At 42.4% G+C, this 10,224-nt stretch overlaps 1 protein-coding gene across 6 annotated transcripts in view; it reads left to right on the top strand.

Moving 5' to 3' along the window:
• The first annotated feature begins 280 nt into the window (after positions 1 to 280).
• LOC119654752 (odorant receptor 33a-like) overlaps positions 281 to 10,224 on the top strand; it is a 49,732-nt gene continuing 39,788 nt past the window's right edge. The window contains exons 1-3 of one of the 6 annotated variants that reach the window (XM_038060286.1): positions 281 to 1,099; positions 1,210 to 1,570; positions 9,696 to 9,841. In XM_038060286.1, the coding sequence (XP_037916214.1) occupies positions 369 to 1,099; positions 1,210 to 1,570; positions 9,696 to 9,707 (1,104 nt within the window). In that variant the 5' untranslated portion in view covers positions 281 to 368 and the 3' untranslated portion in view covers positions 9,708 to 9,841. Of the gene's footprint in view, positions 1,100 to 1,209; positions 1,571 to 8,561; positions 9,372 to 9,486; positions 9,848 to 10,224 lie in introns of those variants that run through there. The other 5 variants (XM_038060290.1, XM_038060292.1, XM_038060291.1 and 2 more) reach the window with 5 other exon arrangements.

Genomic DNA, 10,224 nt, shown 5'->3' with positions numbered 1-10,224 from the left:
AAACGGACGAAGGAGTGATAACTAAATCAATGCAATGCGATTGGTGAATTCCTCCCAGTCTTTGCTCCTTTGCTCACTTAGTGATAGTCCTGTTGTCTTGACCGTTTTGAATATTAAATTCTGCTTTTGTTTACAGTAGAAAGTATAGAGAAAAGTTTTAATATATGCAAGTAAAAAAGCTGCACATACACTATTGCACTTCGAACCCCTTTTATGCTTTCAAAGAAGTATGAACCCCCTCCACCGGTGATATATAAAGCAAATCACTTCGGCATGAACCTCATTCGATAGTTTGAGATTGAAGTGATTTTCAAAGTGAAATTGATCTAAAAGTTCGAAGATAAACCTACAAAGTCCTATCTGAAAAAATGAGAAATTTGGAAAGGATGCACTCATATGAAGGACTCCGGGTTTTGTGGACCGGATGGACACTCCAAGGAGTTTACACTGTGGAGAACTACCAATTCCAGCATGTTCTCCATGTCATCGGGATTTTTTTCGCTATCAACATCATCACTCCAGCAATGTTTGTTGGGCAGTTATTCTTCGTTGAGAACTTCAAAGATTTGCTCGGAATCATAACCATGGGATTGTGCGTGGTCATTTGCGGATACAAGTATCTCATTGTTTTGATGAAGCGCCGTAAACTGGTTAGGATCCGGGTTATCATGGAGCAGTTGGATTTACGTCCAACAACCGAGTCACAGCGGGATTACATGGCCAATGTTTGCAAAAGATGTAACAGATTGGCCTGGATTGTTATTTCATGTTACTTCGTTGTGAATACCTTGTTTGAGGTCAGCGCGGCCTTATCTCATCGTCAAAATCTGGTTTTCCCGGTTTGGGTGCCTTATGATTGGAGGAACAGTGCATTTCTTTACTGGATGACGTGGTCATACCAGGTGCTCGCTCAATGTAACTTTTGTGTTCAGCAAACTGCGAACGATGTAACTGGACCGATTTATTTGAGCCTCTTGAACACTCACCTCCGAGTTATCATGGGAAGAATTGCGAGACTCACAAATGATCCGAAAAAATCTGATTGGGAGAACTGTAAGGAACTCATTGGTTGTATTGAGGATCATCGTCTTATTATGGAGTAAGTTTAGAATATTTTAAAAACATGGGAGGACCTTCCTAATAAGTAGCCTAGCTTACCAGAATAACTTAAAATATCTATATCTAATCTAAACTTCTTTCCCGTTACAGTGTGTTCGACATCCTCCAAGGGACCGTATCCTATATAATATTCCTTCAATTTATCGGGACTGCTCTCGTATGTTCTATGAACATCTTACTATACTTTCTATATCCATTGTCAACGGCAGAGATCCTGACAATTATGCTATTCCTCGTTGCGGAAATATTTCAGATATTACCATGTTGCTATTTTTCCAACGAGTTTATGTCGTCAACAGACGAATTCGTGGATGCTATCTACTCATCCGATTGGACGGATCAAGGACCTCAATACAAAAAACTCATGATCATTTTCATGGAGATGACGCAACAAACTAAAGTGATTATCGCCGGGAAAGTTATACCAGTTACATTGGCTACTTTTGTGTCGGTGAGTAGGATAATTTTTGACCTTTTTCAGTAAGTTAGTTCTAAGGATTTGGTGCGTGGATTTTTCGACCCATAAATTTGCTAAAACCCGGCGGTTCATTGGGCTTTATATATAACTTTCGGGATTCAGATAGGAAGCTGGCATTCTTTACGACATCAAGGGTGAGTTAGTAGACAGTGCCCGGTTCTAGTCGCAGCTCCAATTGAGGCTATGGTAGGGAATGCCATTGAGGGTACTTAGCTTCAATGCATATGCTGGAACCGTCGTGGTCAGGTCCTTACATGTAAAAATCGTCCGGAGTAGTCCGTCTTGTCCAAAGGTGATTTTGTCAAGAACTATGGCTTCATAGATGCCTTACATGTTACTTGGTTCCTAATGGGGAAACATTGTCAGAAACGTCGATTCTTCTACATAGACTTCCCCGTTCTGGAACACGGCAAATTTACGTACCAACGAATCTCATCTACCGTGATCCAAAGAGCAGAGTTCGTAGTGTGACAGGTACATTGAAATCGTTCCGTGTTTCCATCAGTGCTCTCCAGCGAAGTGCCTTTCTTTCATTTCTGTTTGTTTTCGTGTTGTATGCTACTGTAACAATGAGTGACTTCAATGCGACAACAGCCTCCTCAAAATTCAGCGTTATAATCATCTCATTTCTCAGCGAACGGCATATCGCTGCAACCTTGTTTGTGGTGTTGGGAATCTGCTTGAAGAAGCCCATCTTCGTGTCTGTTATGAAGTCGAGGTGTTTCGGGGAGGACTATGCGAAGCCTCTCATTGGTCAGAACGATCACTTCGGTTTTCTCAAGCGCTAGGGAGAATCTATTCTTACTCATCCACCTGCTGCCTCGCTGCATGATCATTATCAGTGTGCGCTGGGCTTGTTCGACTGCGACTGCGGCGACCAGATGCGATTCATCAAGCAGCTCGTGTCGTATCAGACTATCGTATTAGGCATTCAAAAGGTCCGGTAGATCCCTGAGCTGCCCCTGATGTGATCGTCATTTTGAGGTTTCCTTCCTGATGCTGGTAGATCAGGAGACAGTCTTTATGTAGTCGTCTAATATCCGCAAAAGGTAGCCTGGGATATGGAAACAATTTTCCTTGAGCATATGGTACCACCTCGCAGAGTTTATGACTGTTCTTCGATCTGGCGTCAGAAGAAGCTCGACTGGTCGACAGTGGGGACTGCGTGATTTAGCCAGTTTCATCTGCTTACCCCACTTTCTCAATCGCTTTAGATATGGATCGCCGTGCTCTTAAATCATAGTTGTTTTGGTTAGTAGTTTCCCGTAGCATGCGTTGCGTCCGTCAGTCTTGAGTTGATGATCTTTTAAAGCAGTTTCCCGCTGTGTTCAACAAACAGAAAGTACGGTGCGCTGATGGCGCCTCGGGTTCGTCTATTTTTTTGCTTATCAGGACGAGTCTCGCAGTCTTCCAGCGGGAGGGAAAATAGCCGCTGTTAAACATGCGTTGAATGCGCTGAATAGTCAGTCCGGCTTATACTTGCATACAAGTTCTAGTACTCTGCTGGGAATACCATTCGGCCGTGGTGCTTTTTTGTCCTTCATGAAAAGGATCATTTCCTCTAGTTCCTCTGAAGTGGAAAATTGGCATTCCTCAGTACTCACCCTCCCATCGAAAGTGTCAGCTCAGATGGGGTGGGCAGGAAAAAGTGCCTTAATACTTTCTTCCATCTTCACTGTTTCTTTGGCCAAGGGTTATCGATTGGCTGTCAAATATGCATTGAACACGCTGGGTTGTAAATCCTGCTTATAGTTGGATACAAGTTCCAGCACTTCACTGGGAATACCATCCAGTTCTGGTGCTTTTTTATTCTTGATGTACCGCCTCTTACAGTTCCTTTACAATAGAGAGTGGGCCTTCCTCAAAACATCTCTTTTCACCAACAGCGTCAGCTCTAATGGGGTTGACAGGAAAAAGTGCCTGCATAATTTCTTCCATCTTAAGTGCTTCCAACAAAAGGGTGGACGATTGACACCGAGTTTTTTGGTAACCAACTCATATCCACGTCTCTATAGGCCCCCGAAAACGTCACTGATTATCTCCTGCCAGCAGCTTTTTTTTGTTTTTCTGTATTGTACGGATCTGAAGGATGCCTTATCTTGTCCTTTTGTACGCTGAGCAATCTGCCTGAGTCAGATACAGTTTCTTAGCAGTCTTGCAATTTCATTCGTCCCTCCAGCGCACAGGAGACTTCCCGTGAAGGAACCTTCTATTGGACGACGATGACAGCTGCGGTGATAAGGCTCATTGTTGATTACTTTAACGATGCAGTTGCACTTCTTCTGTTTGCGTTCGGGTCTTCTGGCTCATTTGCCTTCTTGAGGGAGTTTCGTCAAATTTGTCAACGTCGATTTTCTCAATTTTCCACTCGGTAGGTATTTGCCGAACTTCAGAAAATTGGGACTAGCCGTTTACCACTTCGAAGGAAATGTACTAATGATCACTGGTCTTGGGGTCTTCTGGTACCGTTCATGGTAGCAAAGATCACTTCAGGAATGCCCTCGTAAGCAGGGCGTCGGAACGTCGAAGTGTTACCGATATTTAGAACAATAAGTCCTGCCCTGGCGACAATCTCTAAACCTTATGTGCTTCAAAGATTACGGTAAGGTACGTCTTATTAGAGAACTCTGGTCTTAAAGTCTACTCGAACTGGAACTCTCCCTTCCAAGTTTCGAAAAGCGTTAGTTTGGTATGGGGTAAACGCTGAAAAAAAGGTACTTCCGGACAACAAACTCTAACGAAACACCTCTTCAACCATGGGCCCACACACGTAAGTTAACCTCCTCCTCTCTCCTGCAGATGCAGGCAACGCCAGATATATTGATATAACACGATGGCGAACTGCTATTCCGGTTCTGCTCGCTAAGGACCAACAAGTTAGCTCTTCTTTTTTGCATCATCTGCCCCATCAGATCGTGAGCAGTGACGCTCCTACGTATGTTCGGATGAAAGATATGGATTATGGTGTATTAAAAAGTGCCTGAACAATTTTTTCCATCTTCAATGTTTCTATGGAAAAGGGTGATCGATGGGCTGTCAAATATGCGCTGAACGTGCTGGGTTGCAAACTCTGCTTATAGTTGGATACAAGTTCCAGCACTTTACTGGGAATACCATCTAGCTCTGGTGTCTTTTTGTTCTTGATGGGAAGAACCGCCTCTTGCCGTTCCTTTACAGTGAAGATTGGGCATTCCTCAGTGCACCCCCTTTCATCAACAGTCTCAGCTCGGATGGGGTAGACAGAAAAAAGTGCCTGCACAATGTCTTCCACCTTCGATGCTTCCAACAACAGGGTGGTCGATGGGTGCTGACTTTTTTGGTAACTAACTTATAGCCGAGCTCCTATGGGTCCCTGGTAGCGGCCTTGATTAGCTCGTACCAGCAGCGTGTTTTTTGTCTGTTGAATTGGTGATGGAGTTCTTACCAGAAGCGTGTTCTTCGTCTGTAGATTCTGTGAGGGGGTCCTTTTTCGTTCTCTTGTATTCTGCGGATCTAAAGGTTACCTTATTTTGGACTTGCAATTTCAGCCCTCCATTAGCGCATAAGGGTCTCTTTCTTTACAGCGATGATAAGTTTTGTGGTTGAATGCACTAACGCAGTTTTTTTGTTCACGTTCGGATCTTTTGGCTCATTCGTTCTATTGAGAGAACTTCGTTAAATTTACCGACGCTGATTTTCCCAATGCTCCACTCGGTAGGTATTTGCCGGACGTTTATCGCTTCGGAGGAAATGTAATGATGACCACTGACCGCGAAATTTTCCGGTACCTTCTATCGTTGCGCCACGGATGTTAAGGACTCCATAGCAAAGGTCACGTCAAGGATAGTCCCCGCGCAACCACTGCATTGGAGTGTCGAAATGCTACCGATATTTAGGACGAAAATTGTTGCCCTGGCTGCCGTCTCGAAAATTTGCGTGCTTCGAGAATCTGGTTAAGGTACGCCCCAATTGAGGGCTATGATGTTAAAGTCTCCATTAACTGAAACTCTCCCTTCCATTTTTCGAATCTGGTCCTTTAAGGCGCCGAGTTTATTCTGAAAAGCAGTCAAAGATTCGTTTAGTGTAAAAGTGTCACTTCTGCACAACGAACCTAAATGAAGCCATTCTCTCGACCGTGGGTTCGTACTCGAAAGCATATTTCTCATCCAGATGCCAACAATGGCAGATATATCGGCATACCACGATGGCAAGCTAATATGTCGGTACTGTTCGCTGAACAGCAACGGGTTAGCTCTTTTTTTCTTATACCATCTTTCCCATTAGATCGTGAACAGTTGCACTCCTATGCGCCTTCACTTGTAGGATGTGGATTATGGTGCCTGACTTCTAATTTGTTTCAAATCTTCTTTGAAGACCTGTCACTACCTCGAATTGGGAACTTACGCCACATCTTCCTTCTGCAAATCGCATTTCATGCGAAGAACGCAGCATTTTTTCAACTTGTAAGTCTTCACTTTGTGCTCTGGTGGGACACACTTGTAACATAAACTGCTTCTGTTCTGCCCTTTGCAAACCCCTGCTGTACACCCGTAGACCCAACACCTAAAGCAGCGGTTTGGAACTGGTATTCTCCTTATCCTGCAAATGACCCACTCGATCCGCATTTCTGGAAGAATTTCCATGAATGATTTCTCCTTATTCGGCTTATTGAGAAGGGCCTGGTTTGACCCTTCTCTTTCTCTTTGGGGATGATATTTGTTGTCGTAGTTGACCTCGACTTTCCTACTGCGGAGTCACAGCTGTCGCTATTCAATTTACTTTTTTGTTGTTGAATTTTCGCCTTTTGTCAATGCTGCTTGGTCGCATTTTCTTTTATCAATGATTTCCCCCCCTTCTGGAAGGTTGAGAGCACCTCGTTTTGTGCCCCTAGGGGCTGGGCTGACTATTTGTATTTTCGTCAGCTCCTCTTCGGCTGCCTTCCAGTAGTTTCGGTGGCGTGTGATAAGGTCTAGGTGTTCCTCTATCTCCAGCAGTAGCCTTGCTTCCTCTACCATTGTTTCTCTGATGACCTCATCATCGTCTCCGGTAGGATAATTATCATTTCCGCCTGGTTGGCAAGTTCGTCAATTTTTTTCCTGTCAAGGGGCTGTCACCCAGCTCGGAGCTTGCTATTTTTTCTCGTGGTCTTTTTTTTCGACCTCAAACTCCATGGCTTCTCTTCAGACATCCCCTGAAAGGGGGGAGGGCGTGATTGATGTTAATGATCTTGGTCTTTGGCTTGGAGTGAAATAGTACTAAACGGTTTTGTAACTTATTACGAAGATATAAGATAAATAATTCAAAAACAAATAACATAAACGGTATAATATGATATAACGCTGGCAATTACTGACATTTTCTAATATGTTCAACTGCAAGAGAAAACCGATCCTCATTTGATCACTGGGGTTAAGCGTTGTGGCGAGTGGTTAGTACTTGGATGGGGAACTAAATGGGAACATATTGTGATATTATTACTTATTTATTGATGGTATGGTAACATATGACATTTATTGTTGTTTTTTTTTCTTAATTTGCTAAATGTAAAGCTGGTTGTGAAAATAGATCCCAAAACTTGGTGTACATTTGAATATTTAGCTACGTAAAAATGAAAGATGCATGCATCCTGAAATTCTTTATAACAAGACAACCACAACTCTTCCATGCCTAAAGCTTTTAGCTGGTGATCACGAATAATTTTCCTTTTCTCTGAATATTACGTATAAACGAAGAGAGTAGCGTTTAAAGTTTTCCAAAGGTTTGCCAATTTTTCCTAAGCTTTCGACCTTCATACATGAACTCAGCTATCATTTTGCAGATCTGTTTCTCCTCTTAATTGGCGATCACAAATTTAATTTTTATTCTGACTTACGCATAATAAAGGCGAGATAGGCATTCAAGTTGCCAGATATAAATGTCAGTTGTCCTCCTTTGTGAAGGGTGAAGTATCGGTATACAGTCTCCTCATTGTTTATTTTTATTTATGTACAATGGGACTGCGCTTTAATTTTATTATCATCACACTTGGCGCTGTGCAAGCGATAAGCCTAGAGCATTGGGGCAGCACAAAGATGAACACAAACGTCCATGACGATCCTGAATTCGGCTCCAGGGCAAGGAGATCAAGAGGCTGAAGCTCAACCAACTTGATCAATGCACCCTCGTTATCACAAACCATTTACAGAGAGGACGAAATAATGAAGTTGTGACACCAATGCCGACCACGTTTCCTCAAGATATGCACAGTTGTGATGAGGGGTATAGGCGAATGAGGAAGTTGGTGGATTTCTAGCGGGCGTAGGCTTGGACTCCCAGAATGAAGACAGGCAGTGGAATCAGCTAAAAAAACAACAAGGACCGCATGATTTTCACTCTGGGATCAGATTTTCTCTCGTGGCCTTGAATACATCTAATATTTTGTAGATTCTTATAACCTTTGGGTACAGATTTTCCGAGGAAGGGGTCCGTGGATCAAAAAACGAGCGAGTAAGTTGCTCCCCATTTGGTCCGGTCCGGCATCAAGTTAGGACTTAGGACCCCACAATTCTCAAAAAAATATTTACAGATTTTTCTGTTGTATACACTAAGGATACCTGAATATTATTTATTGTCGATTTCCTCTTTCCACATTTCCTTAATATAGCGCATATAATTATTCGGGAATTAGAAACAACCCTGGATTGAGCCAGTGTAGGAGTACCCACCTAAAAACATCCTTTTCTGATAATTTAATCAATTCCAAACGATTAGCCAATCTCCCAGTCTTTACTCACCTAATACTAGTCCTGCTGTCTTGGCCGTTATAAATATTAAATACTGTTTGTTCCCGGTTGTAAGTTCAGAGGAAAGTTTTAATATATGCAAGTAAATATGGTGTACACATGACAGTATAGAAGTTCGAACCCCTTTTCTGCTTTCTTGGAAGTATGAGGTCCCTCCACCAGTGATATATAAAGCGAGTCACGCCGGCATGAACCTCATTTGAAGAGTTGACAGTGAAGTGATTTTTAGAGTGAAAGTGAACTAAGAGTTTGGAGATAAACCGATAAAGTCCAATCTGAAAAATGAACACTATGGAAAGGATATACTCATATGAAGCATTCCGGATTTTTTGGATTGGATGGAAGCTCCAAGGAATTTACACTGTGGAGAACTATCGGTACTATCATGCCATTCACATGGTCACGATTATTGTCTCCATCAATGTCATCACCTCCATAATGTTTATTGGGCAATTATTCGTCGTTGACAGCTTCAAGGATCTACTCAGCAATCTAACCATGGGATTGTGCCTGATCATTTGTGGATACAAGTATATCATCTTTATGATGATGCGACGTCATCTCGTAAGGATCCGTGATATCTGGGAGCGGTTGGATGTACGCCCGACCACCGAGTCCCAGAGAGAATACATGAAAAGTATCTCTAAAAAGTGTAATAGGCTGGCCTTTCTGATGTTCTTAAGTTATCTAGTAGTGAACGCTCTATTTGTGATACAAGCGGCGTTTTCTCATCGGGAGCATTTGGCTTTCCCGGTTTGGGTGCCTTATGATTGGACGACGAATTCATTTCTGTTTTGGATGACTTGGTTGTACCAGGCGATCGCCCAGTTTATTTTCTGTGTTCAGCAAGCTGCCAATGATGTAACAGGCCCGATTTATTTGAGTGTTTTGACTACACATCTTCGATGTATTATGGGAAGAATTGAGAATCTTAGACATGATCCGAAGAAAACTGATTTGGAGAACTGTAAGGACCTTATTGACTGTATTGAGGATCATCGTCTTATTATGGAGTAAGTTCTGAATATTTATATCCTATCAAGCTCTTCTTAAGAAGCGCATTCTTTTTCGGTTCCTCCAACCTAATTTGACGACATAACTTAAGGATGAAATTTGCTCACATTACAGTGTATTCGAAATTCTTCAAGGAACCGTATCCTACACGATACTCTTTCAGTTCATCGGTACGGCTTGCGTATTTAGCATGAATATCTTACTTTACTTTTTGTACACATTGTCCATGACAGAGGTTCTAATAATTCTGTTATTCCTTGTTGCGGAAATAGTTGAGATATTACCGTGTTGCTATTTTTCCAACGAGTTTATGTCGTCAACAGATGAATTTGTGACTGCCATCTACTCAACCGATTGGACGGATCAAGGTCCTGAATTCAAAAAGCTTATGATCATCTTTATGGAGATGACGCAACAAACTAAAGTGATTATCGCTGGAAAGATTATACCAGTTACATTGGCTACTTTTGTTTCGGTGAGTAGGACAGTTTTGGAATTGTTTCCTTTCAATTTAGATAGTTTTAAGGACCTAATAAGTAATGGTGCATATTTTGGTAAAACCTGGTCGCTCAGTGTAGTTTGCTATTGGATCCAGACGGAAGGATTCAGAAAAAAAGTTTTGTGTATTTGTTATAAGTCCCCTTTCCAAGACGGGGTTGCAAGAGCTGCACCGTGTCCTCAAAGTCGGGTTTGTCAAGATCTGTGTCGTCTCCTTAAAGCCGGATTTTTCAATAATCGTGTGGGCTTCCCAAACCCCCGTTTACCAATAACTATGTCGTAATCTCAAAGCAGAGTTCGTCAAGAAGTGGGCCATTTCATTAAAGCAGGACTAGTCAAGAACTATTATCTAAC

Source organism: Hermetia illucens, chromosome 4 (assembly GCF_905115235.1).
Source record: "Hermetia illucens chromosome 4, iHerIll2.2.curated.20191125, whole genome shotgun sequence".
NCBI lineage: Eukaryota > Metazoa > Arthropoda > Insecta > Diptera > Stratiomyidae > Hermetia > Hermetia illucens.
The sequence above is the reverse complement of the archived record's forward strand: the minus strand, read 5'-3'. Positions and strand labels throughout refer to the sequence as shown.